The sequence below is a fragment of the Haliotis rubra genome, unplaced genomic scaffold (genome assembly GCF_003918875.1).
Source record: "Haliotis rubra isolate DU_JTF1 unplaced genomic scaffold, ASM391887v1 Scf1718, whole genome shotgun sequence".
Taxonomy (NCBI): Eukaryota; Metazoa; Mollusca; class Gastropoda; order Lepetellida; family Haliotidae; genus Haliotis; species Haliotis rubra.
In genome coordinates this window covers 44,812-63,943 of record NW_025765690.1, presented here as the reverse complement: position 1 = coordinate 63,943, position 19,132 = coordinate 44,812, and the positions used below count along the sequence as shown (strand labels likewise).

The 19,132-nt window shown below is 37.8% G+C and overlaps 1 protein-coding gene across 1 annotated transcript; it reads left to right on the top strand.

Moving 5' to 3' along the window:
* The first annotated feature begins 75 nt into the window (after positions 1–75).
* On the top strand, positions 76–5,321 carry LOC124272679. The gene is given in 6 exon segments (XM_046707863.1): positions 76–325; positions 327–422; positions 2,141–2,297; positions 3,285–3,356; positions 4,438–4,596; positions 4,925–5,321. Coding segments are annotated over 6 exon segments (669 nt in total). The 5' UTR covers positions 76–196; the 3' UTR covers positions 4,981–5,321.
* Positions 5,322–19,132: the final 13,811 nt, after the last annotated feature.

The following is a 19,132-nucleotide window of genomic DNA, read 5'->3' as shown; positions in this document are numbered from 1 at the left end:
GTATGATGCCGTTTGGCCTGTAATTTACGTATCGCCACCTGTCAATCAAACAAATGATATGACCAATGAGAAACGTCCAATTATTCAATCCGCATCGCGTTGCCGTCAGCTGACAGCTGACCACCATTTTGTCCGACATCAGCGGTCTGGCGGACTTTTCAAAAATAAATCGACGTTTACAGTCATCGTTTTGATCATGGTGAAAAGGTGTAGCTGGGGTACCTGCAACTCGGACACGCGGTACCCGGAACGACTTGCTGGTGGTATCACCTTTATTCCATTTCCCAAGCCTGCCAGAAATTTTCAAAAGTGTCAACGATGGATAGACCTGGATACGTTTGTGTGGTCGCCCCAAGTATCAACTGAACATGGACATACTTCGTGACCACAGCCGAGGAAAACATTTCTTCGTATGTACAAAGGTATGGAAACTAAAATTGAATAACATCTTAACCAGTGTTGAAATTAATGTAAATTTAGAAATCTTTGACTTGGTAAACTTTCAGTACTTTTTAGTTCAATATATAACAAGTTTTATGGATAACAACTTCTTTATTTTCGTGAGTGCGACGTTTCGATACAGATTCTTGTACCGTTGTCAAGCAAGAGTGATGCATGAAGTGTAGGAGCTGCATATATATACTGTATATAACAATGAAACAACATAATAGACAAAGGAAACAACATAATTGCCATGATTGGCTAAGCAGTAAGCTGATGAAGCCAGTAAGTACATAAAGGATAGTGAATGGAAGCCAGAGATGTAGTTACAATGAGATGTTTATACAATGGATGCGATGTTTATACAATGGGCTGGGCTTGGTGGAGGAGTGGATCATAAGCAGATGGAATGAAGTATCCTTGGTCACGGTTGATGGTAGGCTTGTGGCTTTTGATGTGAATGGCTTCTGTGAGCTTGCGTTTAGTGAAGTCCGTTTGGTTGTTGGCGAGAATGGTGATGTCGGACCACTCTATTTGATGATTGGGGTTGGCTTTGATGTGGTAGCTGATTTGGTGTCGGAATTAGCAACAGAGGTGCGATGTTCTTTGACTCGGGTGTTGATGGGTCGGGATGTTTCACCTATGTAGCATTGTCCACAATCACAGTCTATTTTGTAAATAACACATTTCGGGTTGTTGTTGTTGACGGTGGGTTGTTTCCTTCCGTTGGCATGGAGGAGGTTGTTGAGGCTGGAGGACGCTGAGAAGGTAGTGTCTATTCCTGCCTGTTGTTTCAGGAGTCGGCTGATTTGGTGTGATGGTTTACCAATGTAGGGAATGGATATCTTGATGGGGGCTGATTCTGGTTTAGATCTTTTGGCAGGAGGTGAAAGCGTTGCTTCGATGGTTCTGTTGACTATTTCAGGTGGGTAGTGGTTGCGTTCTACAGTGTTGCTAATTCCGACACCAAATCAGCTATCTCTCACCACGTCAAAGCCAACACCACATCAAAGCCAACCCCAATCATCAAATAGAGTGGTCCGACATCACCATTCTCGCCAACAACCAAACGGACTTCACTAAACGCAAGCTCACAGAAGCCATTCACATCAAACGCCACAAGCCTACCATCAACCGTGACCAAGGATACTTCATTCCATCTGCTTATGATCCACTCCTCCACCAAGCCCAGCCCATTGTATAAACATCGCATCCATTGTATAAACATCTCATTGTAACTACATCTCTGGCTTCCATTCACTATCCTTTATGTACTTACTGGCTTCATCAGCTTACTGCTTAGCCAATCATGGCAATTATGTTGTTTCCTTTGTCTATTATGTTGTTTCATTGTTATATACAGTATATATATGCAGCTCCTACACTTCATGCATCACTCTTGCTTGACAACGGTACAAGAATCTGTATCGAAACGTCGCACTCACGAAAATAAAGAAGTTGTTATCCATAAAACTTGTTATATATTGTACGTCTCAACTTCTAAAATGCCACTCAAACAAGTTATGCTTTTTAGTTGTTATATAACCAGTTTACACCGATTTTCACTGATTAAGTTACTAACGTTTCACCGCGTGGTATGTCAAGGACAGATGATGTCTGTGTTTGAGCATACGATTCAGATACGTCCATGTTGTTTTTCGGCGTTTCTATCGACTAATAAATGCGAGCTTATTTTCAGCACTTTGTTGATGGAAAACCCTCCAAGACATTTCCGGACCCTGCGTCTGCACTACCTCATGAACAAAATGAAAATCCAAAGACAGTAAGACCACGACCCAAACCACGCTTGCCATTTATGGGCGACAGAAAAAGGAAGTTCTTCTTGAAACACACAGGTAAAACATTGTTGCCTTTATACTTACTGCTCACAAAACACAACAAAAACATTGAAACATAATAATCAAACAAATCCTTGTTTATTCTGAGAGTATCACAGAAAGCTAGTAAAGGTAATGTCACACATTTAGATCCTTTGTAGTTACGAAAAGACAGAAGTATCACATGCATCACAAGATGACAATCATACTCAAGTTCTATTCATATAAGCCTGATGAAGGGACTGATATCACCTGTAACAGGTGCATATTGACATAAAAATCTAATTGCTCCAGACAAAACTGTGTTTCACCCAGGTCCCATAATATTGAGTGATAAGACACAATAATAACTCTGAAGGATCCAAAGTATTCATTACAATCCATCATAAATATTAATACATCAACATGGACATTTGCTGTAACCACTCAGATCAGCCACGACAGTGGTTCTTTTAAATATGTTTAAATACAACATTAATTTACATATTTATAGATGTTTTTTTTTTACATGGCATGGCCAGACACAGCCATTAGTCCTCTATCCAGAGATTGCTAATATTTCATACAGAAAAGATAACTTCTCAAATATAGAGATAATGTATCATATGAATCAGATGGTCCAATATCCACATACAAGTCCATTCATACTTGTCATTTCTCTGACGGGCACAGTGTTTCAGAATATATTCTTACTCCCTCTTCAGCTGGGAGACGAATAAAACTAGGAAGCAGATACCAATATTATATGTGAAAGAACAACAGTCATATGATGTCAACCGTGGGCACTTAACAAGTGAAGCCAAAAGTTATTTATCGCTCAATTGTAATAGCAATAAACACATATATTAGAAAAGTTAATCCAGGCATAAATAGTCCTGATAGGTAATCAAGAAGTTATAGGAAATAGACAAAGATGGTAACCATTTAAAGGCTGTAATACATTTGAGGTTCAGGTATAAGATAATTTGGTCTTCATCTTCTTTTTCAGACGTAATCATGATACAGATATGGAACATCCAGAGCCTACAACCATGCAGCAGGAATCTGATATTCTTGTCCAACAAAGTGACACCATGGGTAATTTTTTATGAAGTTTGTTTCCCTGCAAAGTATGATTTGAAGTGATTGACATATGTTTGTGACAGAGTTTCAAGCAGAGTCCTTAAGGTATTCCTATCTGGATATATCCGTTCAATGTTAAAGTCTTGTCTGGTGTAGGTTACAAAGTCACAAAATGGTGCCCCAGTTACAAGTAGTTGGCCCTGTACCTGATACCAATGCCTATCACCTCTCTTCAAGTTGTAATATTTTCCTTCTTTTTTCAAAAAGAAACCAGTCATACAGGAGGCTTCATTAATGGTCAAGTCCCTTACAGCATAAGGACACTTAATTTCCACAATACCAGAAACAGAAGTGTCACACACTATAGCATCAGGGGTGGCTCCTATAAATGGAATAGATGGGTTTACAACAAACAAAGCCAATGTCATGAAGATGATTTTGAGTTTTTTTCATGTACATTTGTTTAGCTATTTTCTCATTAGAATTCCCATAAGTTGTTGGATTGGAGGAAAATTTCTCTTTGTCAAAGGTGTTTCTGATAAATGTGTCATTGATTTGTTTTTTGCGAGTCATAAGCAGACCAAAGTTTGAAGCAGTAATTTGCCCTTTCCTTGCTTTGTACCACAAATCAGACTTGCTTTGAGATCTTGTATTTTTTTCTAAATTATGGGACTTATCAACTGAAAGTTCTAAATCTTTCCACTGATGTTTTAAAGTTGCAATTGAATCCAGTTCGCAAGTTGTCATCTTTGAAATGTGACATCTCCAAGACCTGTCCTCCATCTTTGGAACCACTATTGGTCTAATTAAGGATGCCTGTAAAGAGAAGAAGCCAGTTTATTCACACTTAGTTTTATACAAGGGAGGTAATAAGGCTGTTTTTCTTCTTAAATCTCAAATTGATACAAGTATGTTGTGGGTGCTATGTGTTCATTCTTAACTTATTCTTTTGTGTGCAAAGCATTTTTTAAACATTACAACAAGTCAGATTGATAATAGGTAAGTCTGTTTCAGGCCTAATAATGAGTTTGGTGCCCTAAACTAGCCAGATCATAAAATGTATTATTGCTTGAAACAGTTGTAATTGCTTTTACAGGTCTTCTGCCACTGGATATGCTGGCTCTAGCTGCAGAGAACAAGCAACTCAAAGAGGATATGGCCAAACTGATCCTAGAAAAGGAGGAGCTTATGCGTGCCCAGCAGATCAACACCAAAATTAGTGCTAAAAATGTTAAGCATGATGTGTATTCTTTTTGTAAAAATATAGAGAAAAAAGATTACAAGTATTACGCAGGATTTCCCTACGAACAGTTTCAGAAAATATTTAAATTTTGTTGTCCCTGGCAATGCTGATGATGAACCTTTTCAATTTACCAGAACAGTTAGCAGTTTGAAGTGTATGGGTCTTGAAGACCAGCTTTTGCTTGTTCTGATTAAACTTAGACAGAATTTTGATTTTAAACATCTCTCAAAATTGTTTCTGATATCACCCCAAGATTGCAGTACTGCTTTTTCAAATTGGATAAATTACTTATATTACAGGTTTGGATCTGTCAATTTGGCCTCACCGTGATGTTTTGAAGCAACATTTGCCTTCAAAATTTCGCCAGGAATTCCCAAACACTTTCAGTATCATTGATGGAACAGAAATAAAAATTCAGAGACCCTCTTCACTGACAAGACAAAGTCAAGCATATTCAGATTACAAATCAAGTACTACCCTGAAAGGTCTCATTGGTGTGGACCCAAGAGGTTCAATTACATTCATATCAATGCTGTTTTCTGGGGCGATATCAGACAAAGAATTAACTGAAAAAAGTGGTTATCTGTCCCTCCTCAGAGAAATGGTTAAGTGTGGGAAACTTAGAGTAGGAGATGGTCTGATGGCAGACAAGGGCTTTAATATTGAAAAGGAAATAAGGGCCACTGGATTACGCCTCAACATTCCCCCTTTTGCACCAGGTATAGGTCAGATGTATATGTCAGATGTGTGTGTCTGATGTGGCAGAAACAGTGAAAATTGCAACACACAGAGTGGTGGTCGAAAATGCCATTGGAAGGATATAAAAATTCAAAATTGTTGGTAAAAAATTGCATTTAAGTTTGTTTTCCTCAGTAAGTCAAATTTGGTTTGTGTGCTGTTTCTTGACCAATTTTATGCCATATTTAATTCAAGATAAGGATTAATTACTTGATGTCCAAGAGTTGATCCAACAACCTGAGGACCTATGGGTGTGTCAACTCTCTGACTGGTGTTGGTACATGTATCTGTCAGGTATGAAATAGGGAATCTCTTCATACTGTGCAGCAGAGACATGTAGACTCCTGTATTTGAACTTTCCTGCAAGTACAAAAAGTATTAGTCACAAATATTGTATTTGTGTATATTAAGAACTTGCAATGTCAATGAATATTTTGTACGTGCTCTTGTTCCTTGTTCACTTAACTGAACTGTAACATTTATGCAAACAACTGCTCAATAGTCATCTGATATTGCTTTCTAAACTGTGATGAGTATTTTCTACCTTGGAAATATCTGATGATCATGGAGTAAAAATGTCATATAGGTAATGCTTGAATTATGATACATCATTTTCATAAAACAAGTTCAGAATCTGAAATAAAACTTAAAGTATATAATAACATCACCTGTTGTCATTGAATGTGGCCATCACAGGTCTCCTTTTCCTATTGAGATTTCCAGGCCTGGCAATAATTATCTGTGACACTGCTTCAGATTCAATCTTTGGTCCCCTTGGTTTATCCCACTGCTGAGGCAGGCTAGTGGAAGAGGGCTGTGAAGGAATGGCTTGATAGCCTGATCTTCCAGCCTTCCAGTATCAGGACAAGTGCCAGTACATGGGAACACTTTCCACTTGCACTGAAGAGAACAGGGTGAATACATTTTTTACAGAACTGTGATTGACAGCAGGAATATATAATATATAATATAATTGAGAGGAAAATACATTTACATGGTTTTATTCCCGCAATGCCTAACAACAGATATTACATTTACCTCTTACATTTATTACAGAATCTGTTTCTTTCACGATGATATAAATTTAACGTAATTATATGGGATAACATGGGTTTCATTGTCAACAACTGAAATGGCCAGCACACAGACGTGTAATTGATTTGATATCTTTATATGCCGCTTATAAAACCCCAACAGATTTATGCCATAAATTGAAAAGTACCGGGTTATTTCGCGGTACTACTCACCCACATTTGCAGCTACAATGGGCGCAGTGAACGATTTGTGAATTTTGTCAAGGGACAAGTTGATAACATGAGGAGCTTCGGTTTTCCGTTGACTTCTATAAATCCTCCCGCAAATCGACACGATATTATCACAACATGAATGGAAAGTAACGGAATGAAGGTATGAGGCCGAACTAAAAGCCACTCCATGTTGTTTTTGCCACAAAGTAGGTTCATAAGGCAAATATTTCGGGCCAATATCATCGGGAATGTCTCTAAACGAAATCATGACTGCCATTTTGACGGTTTTGACAGCGATGTTGTCGGACCTTTTGAGAGTTATCTCCCTTTCTTTTAGGGGCGTGGTTAACTCTCCACTGGCGATCCGTTGGTTACACTGCAACGTTTTCCTATAAATATATCTTGTCTGAAAACACTTATGAATGGAAAAACGGTTTGTGATATATGAATGAAATGTTATACCTGAAATCTGTAGTTAATATACTGCGTTCTCATATATAGTTTGACGTAAAACATAAACTGTAAGATCAGAATTGATGTTTTTCAAGAAAGGAAAACGAATCAACAACTCAAAATCGAAAGTAAACACACTGCTGGATTTTTTCCGGTGCAGTAAATCTACGTTATTAGAGGCCATTATTCACTTTAATATTTAGAAAAGGTATGTCAGAAAATGTTTAAACAATCATGCCCCCATGAATAGTTTTTCTTTTACTTCCTGGCACCCAAAAGCATATATTACGTCTCCTGTCAAGTCGTTCGCTTAAATCACTCCTACTGTGAGATGGCGGACACGTCGACAAAATTTGCATACAGACGAATGAAAGAGTTAGTCTTGTATCTACATGTATAGTGAAAGACGTGTTTATATTTTCATTTTCATTTAAAACCATTATGGTAAATAGAAATAGAAATGTCACAACATATAGAAAAATACTTGAAGCAGAATTACTTCGAAAGAGCTATTGTGATGTCTACAGGTTTGCATGTTTAAAAATGTCGCCGACAATGTTCAGCGCTGTGTCTGAATTCGGATTTACTTTATGTGGTCCTGTAGTTTTATATTTTGTTCGACAGCAACCGAGAAGGTAAGTGCCAGAACCTTATGTTGTAATCGTGGGCAAAATGTGAGGGATTTGGCTGGGTATTGCATGGAATCTGCCATACTGTCGTACTTTGTACACGATAAACGCAGTGACCTCAACGTTCTAGAGGTTATGCTCAGGTAATGTTTCCCGATTTCAATATTCCCATCACTTTGTGTTGCCATCATGCAGTAAGAAAGGCTTACATCGCAATGTCAGTGTATTACTTGATGTGTGCAATCAATAGACCGATCCAGTTTCGGCCGATAAGCCCCGCCCACTTCGTTTTTGACGTTAGGGGGGACAGCCACTGGCAAATCACAATGGCGTCACCGCCGGCGAAACGTTACGTGATTGCGAACGTTGTTGATGAATTCTGCTTGTGATACTTTGGTATCCGTCGTTTGTGAATGTTATTTAAAGAGGCAAGTTATGCGTATGTGATTTTTAATATATTTTAGCTGGCAGATTACAACTGATGAGTGAAAATGAGTTGCATTCCCGACGAAAAAGCGTCTCGACTAGCTGCTGAGGCTGTAGGAAGCGTAATTTCTTTCGAATCAATTAATCTATCTGGCAATTCACCGGCGTCACAGATATTAGCAGGAAAGGATAACTGAATTTTGTTGTTTGGGTTTATAATTTTAAAACTCGTGAACACAACCACATGGTCATGTTGCAGATCGTTTCGGTAACTATAAATAGATTATCAACACTGCGCGTGGCGCCTTTACTTGTCCGTTTGCGTTGTTCAAATTTAGTTCAATAATCTGAAAACATGGGTTTCTATCTTTTAATGAATTAAGAGAATGGTAAATTCGCCAAGCTTTCCCTGACTTTCCCTAATATCAAACCATGTTTGTGCGCTTTGAGCATCCTTATGTTTGGAATTAGCTCTATATAAATGCACTATTATTATTATTTATTATTAAATAAAAAGCAGAAAATATTTCCCGTCTACTACTTCATGCACCTTATTTGAATGTACAATTTTCTATATGTACTTTGTTGTGGAATCCGAATTTACATACAAACTTCCACAATACTGGACTTCATGAACTGCCAGCGTTTATGTACAGGTATGTCACAGCACCAGAACACAAAGAAGATCCAAGATACAGTCTGCACCTATACACTAGCTGACCCATCTTCCAGAAATAGGAAAAATGTGATGCAAAATTTTGGAACAGAGAATCCACAGTTATTCGAACAATTAACTAGCATTGAAATAGAATGTTACACAAAATACAAATGTAGATCTATTGTTTTTTCATCAGAGATGTTAAACTGCTAACTACTAGAGTAAATCAGGTGCAAAGAATATATCCTATGTTCAAAGCCTTCTGTCAATACAATTATTGCTTCTTAATTAAACAATGATAATCTTTGTTTTATTAGATCTGAGGCCATATCCCTAGAGGACATAACACTGATGTTGATCTATTTCCTTTTCTGAGATACTTACTGGTGTCATAAAAATTAAAGTAAAGTTGATTCAAAATTTGGTAAAAGTCATAACAAAGGTTTAGGAAAACAGACATGAAAATGTCCTGAAGCTGCTCACCTCCTACAAACCAGTGTGCAATTTAATATGAAGCTCATTTTGCAAATACCCATCAACAAACCTTGAACAATTTGTCCAAATACACCATCTTAATAAACACTAGCTTTGGCTCAGTCTTCAAATAGTAGTAACCTCCTAAAAAACTTATGATTTATCAGAAGAATTACATCAAATATGGGTTAAATATATGTTTCAATCTTTATTCAAGCATGAAAAGTCACCTGAGATTTTTGTAAGTTATTCTGTTCCAGGACTAGATAATGCCTGACCAGGGTTTGACCAAAACGTAGCCTTTGCTTTTCAAATTTTCTGTGTGTTGAAATAACTTTAATGAGTTATGATACTAGCAATCACTTTCATAATTATTTTATTAGTAAATGTAGTATTTAAAAAAACAACATCTAAAAGCAGGAGCCAAGAAACTAAGTTAATACCAAGTGATTGTCCTGCCATGATATGTATGGTGTTTGTTAGCCTACTTCTGCCTTAAAATCTAAAAACATCTGATATGTCAATCAATTAAATAATTATTTATTATTGATTAGATTATTATTAATTTTATTACCCTTCCACATTTACTAAAAAAAGCAAGATTCTTAAAGCATACCTTGATATCATTTCCAGTGAATTAATCAAAATTACAGTTGTAATATTACTCCTAAAGTGTACCATTATATGTGAATAATTTATGTGGTAACAAAACTTCAAATAATGTTCTAATAATTAAGATATACACTTTATTTCACTCCGTCCAATACTCCAGAAAGTCACTATTCTTCTCACATAGTTTTCGGGATTCGATCAACCTGGAGGAAGGTAATTCAGTTCAAAGTCCCATGCAACTCTTTATAAAAATCTGAAATATTTAAAGCATGGTTTTATAGGCACTCATATGAACTAATTTTGATACTTGGATATTGCATGATAGGCAACTGCTGACACTGACAATATTTCGCTTTGAATAAAAAAATATTACTCCCCGAATATTTTGCTCTGTTAACAAGATACTGTAGGCCTTCAGATTGTGCTTATGAAACTTAAAACATCCTAAAATGTGTGACAAATTGAAGAATATCTAAGAGCGAAAGGGGACAATATCCGCCACATTGTTCTTTCATGTAACATGTTTTGCTATTTCGCTGACCCTAACTGAAATGAAGATTTGTTTACATTGTGTCACGGCTTTCTCGCTTCGTCTCTTTTGAGCTTTATGGCGCACCAACTCAATGCCTAGTAGTGACTAAAAACGCAAGCAAAAACAATTTTGTAGTTACAAGAATTGTCCGTGGTTTATAACACTTGCAAAGTCTTAAAGTGCTATTTGTTGTCATCAATTGGTAATGATTTTGCACATGTGCAAAAGTGTGGAAATTGCGTGCAAATTCTCATCAGCAGGCAGACGTAGGTTTCCTGAACGATGGTGCAGACATTTTAACTGATCGTTAGGCCTATCGCGTTTCTTGATCCACCTCCAGTTTTGTTGTCTTGACCGTAATGGTTTTGTTAAGGTACACATCAAATCGCAGCAATATGTAATAAGTATAGCGAGTGTAAATGGCATAATTCGAAGCACATTGCTTCGGATGCATCGTTTGACCCCGGAAATAAGTCTGACAAATCCACACAGCGCGCCCAGCCTGCTGATTGGCCAAAATTGACGCATGCGCCAGTTTTGATTGACAGACTGGATCGGTCTATTGGATTTAATTGTGATTTTTTATTTCGTGAATGTTGAAAATTTGGTCGAAATGAAGATCTGGATCTGAACAGTGTCCGTCTTACACTGATTTGACATGGTGACATCATTTCAGCAGACAATATCAATTTAAATTATTGTTTAAAGGGCCACTGATTCAGAGCAATTTTCCTGGACTGGTTGTTGCTTTTGGTATTGTTTTTCTCCCGTGAGTACCCGGATGATATCCCAGAATTCATGACTGGTTCATTACCTCTGCTGCGCCACGACCATGCGCAATTGATAGAAAATGTATTGACTGATCAACAAAGATGAAATCTTATTTACTCAATAATCTTGATGTTGTAAAATTATGTAGACTGTGATGAATAATTTGGTTATTTCTAAAAGAATATTAACTTTGATAAAAATGATGATTTTGATGTAAAATTTTGATTCCATAGTAATGTTGACTTTATAAAAATGTTCACGTAAATGGAGGTAAAATTTGATTTAAGAAATAGTTTGACCTTGAATTTAGTGAGAATCCTGATATAATAGCACACAGACAGACAAAATAGTTTATTTATGTGTCACGTGAATGTACATGTCAAAAAATGGCAACGGTAAAAAGACACAGAAAAATACAGCATTGTTTGAAGGTAAGAGTAACTAAGAACATGGGGAGTCTTGGGGAGAGTAGTAAGCTTGGGTTCACTGCTAGTCAAAATCCTAATGTTGTATTAAATGGCATTATTTTGATAACAAATGAAAACATTTTAAGTTTAACCATCTGCCAGTGGTAAAAAATGTTAGGACTGTATTATGATAAGGGTCTAGGGTACAAGTGAGGGTTCTGGTGAAACCCCTTATCTAACTGGCATGCTGGTCTGCTTGGGGGGAATTAGCTCAGCAAAGAGTCCAAAGTCACAAGAAGCTAATTACAATTTTATTAACAAGAACGAAAATAACGTGGGGTGACCACAGGTACAACCCTCTGGGCTGAGGGCTAGGGATAACCTGTGTTGGGAGTCTAAACCCTACTGACGAACAAATGGAGTTGGTGACTATTTATCTAAAATTGAAACAATAAAAAGATTATGATTCATTGAATGATACAAAATGGGTATTCCCTATACTAACCAATGAAATACAGAATATACGGTATGGGGTGTGTCCTACAAATGAAATGACCAGACAGGGGGATTACTTAATCCTGCTAATCCTATTTCATATGGCACTTACTGTGTTGACACATGTCCCGGAAGCTTCCTAATTTAACTGGCACTAATTGTGCTGACATGTTGCTTGGATGGTTATGAGGTGTTACAATAGATGGCTTAATGACCCTAATTTAAAGTGTTTGCACAATATATTTTAATGGAGGTGATGACATGTTTACTTTATCAAAGCAGTTCATTAAATCGTCTAGACATTACTTTGTCTTACTGAAAGGTTTGAGTCCTTGAAACCTTAGGCTAGGATTTATCTTGAACATCTTTGATATTGTTACTTATACCTTTTTCAATAGTATGTCTGTGAGATGAGTTTTACTTCTTTTGACTTTTCTCTAAGCTATTACAGATACATGATGAAACTGATATTTAGGGCTCCTTTGCCTTTAGGCAGGAGACCTATTGTAATCGTTCGTGTTTTTATTATTATGTTTATGTTTTACAGATTAAAGATAGTATGCAGCAAAGAGGGTTCGGGTGATCCTGGCACAGTCAGGCTGGTAAGGCTCATCATCAGCTCAGGGCCCTTGCCCCCTCTACACGCAGCCCAGACAGCGAATGGGACTTCTCCCAGGAAACGCTGCCTAGTCGAACCCACCAAGAACTTTCCGGAGAATATGAAGGCTCCCCAACACTGCAGCCTTCTGCATTACCCAGAGTGTCAGAAGAGCTGTGCTCCCGGTGGAGAACCCGGGCACTCTCTTGATCTGCGCCAAGAGATCAGGAGGTACCAAACCAAGGGCACCGAGAACAATGGGGAGCCTGACGACAGTGTACTTGGGATGCAAGCGAGACATTTCAAAGGCGCAGGTCCGCGATATTTATCATGCTTTTCCTTAATCTTGCCAATCACATTGGTGTCAAAAGGACAGAAAATTCAATGATATAAATAAATTCATTGGCTTTATCAAAAAGGACAAGATCAGGTTTGTTAGCTGGAATTCTTCTGAGGCTGTATATGGGCCTATTCCACAGAAGTTTGAAAGCATCATTTTCCATGACGCCTCTGGACATGTTCAGGGTCGCACTCATGGATGGACCTCGGAGTCAAAGCCACAGGCATGTCGGAGACGGTAGTAAAAGCAACGAGCCATGCCATCATGTCGCTTAAGATATGCTGTTTGTGACAAGGAAGGGCATCCACTGACAAGGTGTTGACAGTCTCTGTAAATTCATTGCAAAGTCGACATTTCATGTTAATATTCTCTTTAAGAATCACATTTAGGCGACATGAAAGTGGGAAGTGACTGGTCCTGAGCAGCAAAAGGAAGCCCTCAGTTTCACATTTAAGACCAGCCGACTTCATCCAGGCTAAGGAGTCGGTGGATTGCTATTCTGTTCAACACACTGCATGTACACACGATGCAATGGCTTCTCAGAAAGCTTCTCCACAAAAGACCGACTCTGGGCAGACTTGGTAAAGGACTTCACCTGGTTTACTCCCATCGCTGTACCGTCCAGCAGTACATTGCCTTCAACAAAGTCAACCTCAAATTTCAAATTCTGTCCAACAACCTTGGCACGCTTAAAATAGCTGTGGAATTCCTTGCTTTCATCATGAGTCTTCACATGCATCACCAAAGGATCATCAGATAAATAAATATGTGCAAAAGTACACAATAAAATTCTGTCATGAAGAACCTCCACATTTATTATTATTATTATTATTATTATTATTATTTATTCTTCCGCCGTATTTTGTACCAGAGCTACAGAGAGCACCGCTGGACAGAATGCCTTGACAAAAATCACCCAGATGCCCACCGAGGGGTACATATCACGCTTTAAAATCTGTAGGCTGTAGGCCCAATAGCAAAGGGCAGATAATTCAAAATTAATTCCAAAATTTCAAACGCAAATGCAAATATCTCCAAAACTAATGCTCCAATGTTTGCAAAAGTTCCGGAGCAGATGCTCAATCAAAATGCCTACAATTTCGCCTGGACGGCTCAAGTCGCTAAAATGCACCGTTTGGACGCTATTTGGGATTGAAGTTTTTGTTGATGTTTTTCAGCAAAATCCTGACTGCATACCTCCCAAAATGTGCTGCACTAAAACTACAAGAGCTACGGCATTCAAACGTTGCATACTTTGTGTCTATGCATGTTCCTACACAGTAGCATCGTCAAATGTGGCTATGTTTATATGATAACCGCCATATTGGACGCTACTTTTGGGCAAAAGTTGTCTTCAAAAACTTTCACGGGCTTCTTTGCCATTTTGTGCCAAACCAAACTTAGCACATACAACACTTTAAACGCTTGTTCTGAACTTGCCTTTGGTTGTTAAACATTTTCTGTTCTTGGTCACATGTCAAAAGTCACGTGATGCGGCGGCCATATTGGATTGAAGATGTTTATCGGAAATGTGCAGATTTTGTAGGGTAGGCATTTTTCGCAATCCATAACTCTGAATGTATCAACTGCAGAACGCTGTAAATGTGCAGATATACAATATATACCTCAACTATCAATGCCCATAAGCTATGTTGCGATATCTTGATTAGTTACGGATATCTAGATGCTGCTCAGATTCCGCACAGAAGGCAGTAAAACTTGGCAGTATGCATCAACATAAGATGCTTAACATTTCGTGTTCTTACATGCATATCAAAAGTTTGATCGTTTGTCGGCCATATAGTTCGGGAGCAGATGCTCAATCAAAATGCCTACCATTTCGCCTGGACGGCTCAAGTCGCTAAAATTGCACCGTTTGGACACTTGAAACGGAGCGTCTGATAGCTGAAGTTCTGACGATTCCAGAACACTAATTGTTTTGAACGTAGACCCAAGGACAACGGAGCTACGGCCTGTCAAAGAGCGAACTATCTCTTCTCCGGAACTTCTTAAAAGGTACATCACCCCGCCACCCGACCAGGGGTCAAGTTTTCCAGTCCTCACAGCTCATGTTTTGCAGCTTTAAACGCCCGTAACTCGGACACCAACCTTCCGATTTCGACCAAAATTGGGATATGCATTTATGCCGCCAGTGCACGTTGTGTGTACCAGTTGCAGCAACATAGCTTCAAAGACAACGGAGGGACAAATGATATTCTATTTTCCTCGCTACAGTTGCTAATCTTGATTGGTTCTCTACTGTGGGCTATGAAAATTGTCAGTGTATATGTATATGGTTTGCTGATCATTTTTTATTCTAAGGTACATGTTAAAAATATCACCGTTTCGTGGTTAGAGGCAGCCGTCAAAATCCTACACATCCACTCACTCACTCGCTCGCCGACTTTGTGATGTCTGGAATGTGTCATAACTTTCTCGAGATTTACTTTACACGGCAGATTGCCCCTGCAAAACATGCGACAGTCTGAAGGAAAGCGCAGGGACGATATCTGCCATAAAGAGACTACCACTGCAAAGCGTGGTCCACGTGCGGATAGGGGAGATGATGTCAATTTCAACTGACAATGACGAGAGCTAGCGCTACACAACATTAAAATACACTGCAGTAGAGGTGCTTTTAGCTGGAAATTGTATCTACACTCACCCGAAAATAAACACCATAAACTATAACCGTTACTGCTTTCGACATCAGGTACCAAATGTTTAGAAATTATCCAAGCCAAGGAGCCCTCAAGGTTGCCCGCAACTTTAATCTATATTTATATTTTCCTAATATCTGAATCCTAATATATCGCTTGTAGTGGTTATAATTAATAATTATTTTTCGTATGAATTATTATGATAACTGAAATAACGAAGTCAATGTACGTCTTTATATTTTGTTTTATAATCCTAAATAGTTTATTATCATATTTGTATGCATTTTGAAACTTAATAAAATGCACACGATCTGCTTATACTTAGTGAATTTATAACATGACTATAATACCTGGACGTTTATCATATTTCACACACTCACCCTCAGTGCGATCTAGTGTATGTTGTCTGTCTCATTACCTTTCACAGCAAAAAAATGATTCTGTTGAATGCCAGAACAAATAGATTAAAACAAAATGCAAATATTAAAATTAAAACAGACTAAAGTTATAGAAACAATATCAAGCTATTACCTTGTTAGGGGAATGTGTCCATCAATATCCACATAAAGTAATGAGATGCCATTCATCTGCAGCTGACAAAGTATCCTGTTCCATGTCAAGTGTCTTTTAACAGTGTAATATGTGAAAAAGTGATCTATCGTTTCAGGTTTTTCAGGTTGGTGTATGCCATTGGTCACCCAAGATAGCACACCTGGCAAGTAATTGAATGATGTCCGCCATTAGTTAGCCAATAATGAGCTACCAATCAAGGTTTTTTGCGGTAATCCTTTGAAGGATGGATGTTGTTTTTACAAAGAAACCTTACGACAGGGTGTATTCAGTATAGATTAGTGAATCTACATATATAAACACTACCTTTTGACAAATCCGCTGTACAGGATAAAAGCAATTAATCAATCAGCGTGTTATCGGTTAATCCTTTGATCAATGTTTGTTTTGAAACTCAGCTCATAATTCCTCTTGGTGCACTTCCATGCGCATATTACATAAGATGTAATACATTTGCCACATCAGGCCCCGATTTCTCGAAACAAACTTAAGTCTGAGTTTTTTCAAATTTGAGAAAAAGCAGGTAAATGCATTTCCCAGAATGAACTGAAATCGACATTACACTCACGCATAGTTGACAATTTGAATTGGGTAGTTAGGCTACTGAAGTTGTTTGGGCTTTTTTATTTAAAAAATGCAGTTCAATTAAAAAAATCAGCTGTTTCAAATTGTTAAACTCAGTTTGAAATTTGAGTAAAAACTTAAGTTTTTTCGAGAAATCGGGGCCAGACCTCAATTTATAATGATGAGTATTTACTTCAGACACAAGAAATGACAAATGGGAACCTTTGTCGGGTAATCTGAGTGGTGTTATTACTAATTACACCTTTTATAAATTCATTAACTGACCATCAAGTGAATGATGACAAATAACGTGTAGATTTACCACCAAACAAGGGTTACAGCAAAAGAGTAGTTATCGCTGTATTGCATGCAAGTTTGATTGTCTGAAAAAACCCTTATAGGCCGACACTGTTTTGACGAACGGATCAAACATCATTGTTACATAAGAAATATATATAAACATTTGCTGTGTACTTATTTAGAAACTGTATATACTAGGGCTGCAACGAATACACTATGAGGCGAATATGATACATATCATGAATATTGGGTAACAAATACGAATAATTATTCACGAATACAATATTGTATTTAAGTGATTGATGTACAATATGGAATGCCCATGTTGGCAGTGTTAATTTGTCACAGCAATAACCAGTCATCTCATGACACTCAAATTTGGTATGTAATAGTTATACTTGACAGTACCATGTGTGGCCTTGGCAAACTAACATGACTTGTGCTACTGCAAGGCTAGTACATATTCCATAACTCCATATCTCACTTTGAAAAAGGACATGAGGGTTCAAGTAAAACATATTCCCTAAAAAAATTCGTAAGTATTCGTTAAAATTTGGTTCTGGTGACCCCGAATAACGAATTGAATTCATGAAGGGCTACGGTTTGATTCACCGAATATGCGAGTGAATCGTTACAGCCTTAGTATATACCTAAGTTCAATTTCAGATTTTTGTTAGCAATGGCAAAGTGGGGTTGTTTAGTTTATGGATTCAAATATATCAAATGTGTGTATTTGATATCAAAGCATACGTAATAGACATCATATTTTTACATGATTAAATATCGAAGTAAAAAAACACAGAAATAGTATCAAATTGGATCAGTCGCTATACCATCCAAACATTTGTAAATCTGAAAATGCCTACACTGCTGGGATACTTTATTACAATCAGACAAGAACTACTGGGGATATTTTCAAATAACGGCATCTGATGGGCATCCACCCTTCCTAATGTCCCACTGATTAGGTTGTAGAACTTCTTCCAAGGTGGACAGTAGCCAAGTCCCCGTGTCCGTCACAGTCGAGGGAGTAGGGGCTGACCCTTTTGCAGCTAGGTTTCATAATTAGACTGTTGGCGGGAAACAATAATCGCTCTGCATGAGTGGCCCTTTAACTATGCATATGTGTTATTTTTTGAAGAATTTGCTAGGAATTACAGAAAAGTTAACATGCCGGAAAAAAACGGGCGTGAAAATAGTTCACTGCAAATTAGCTGTCTTCTCTTAGGTCCGCGCCTGCTCGTGACATTTACTGCACAATTTTTTTTGGCTTACGTTATTCCAGTTTCAAAACTTTAGCACATAAACCCATTTCATATACACTTCAGGTATCGGGCTGTATTTTCTTCGCTCACACTTTCTGTAAAGATGCCAAATTAAAAAAATCGTAACAGAGTGCTTTTATCGGTGCACGATAAAAAACGGAGAATTTGAGTTTTTAACGCGTAACAAAATTTTGGACACCATTTAGCAGTGTCTATTTCTCAAACCGCCGAGGTAGTCGCACTTATATTTATACCAACGGATGGGAAATTAAATATTCTACATTTCTGTGAAATTTTATAGCTGTACGCAGATCCAGGACAACAAGAGTGCAATTCTCGCACAACTTTCACTTTTCCAACCTTGTGTGCTTGAAAAAATACTCGGCATCCGCCTCACAGGGCTACGCCTGCCGGGTACGTGGCGTAAATACCGGTTTAACGTTACATCCGGGCACACATTTTACTTACGCCCGGACTAGAATGTATACTCTTCCCCTTTAACCCTCACTTTGAAGTCAAATAAAATTCAAAATATCCCAGGCACACAAATACACTTCACAGTTTACAATTCTGCAGGAAATTTCCTGTTTCTTGATACCATCCACCATTATTTTAGACAAAGCTTAAATGCTGAAAATGACCGTTCAAAATAGGCTTAATTGAAAATGTCGCCATCTAATCAGTACGAAATTGCAATTCACAGCGTCATTTGCAGTATGCTTTGAAATCGGATAATTACTGGTAGTATTGAATTTATAAACAAACATGTTAATGATCATTGATATCAGTTTTTCATGAAGTTGTTATAG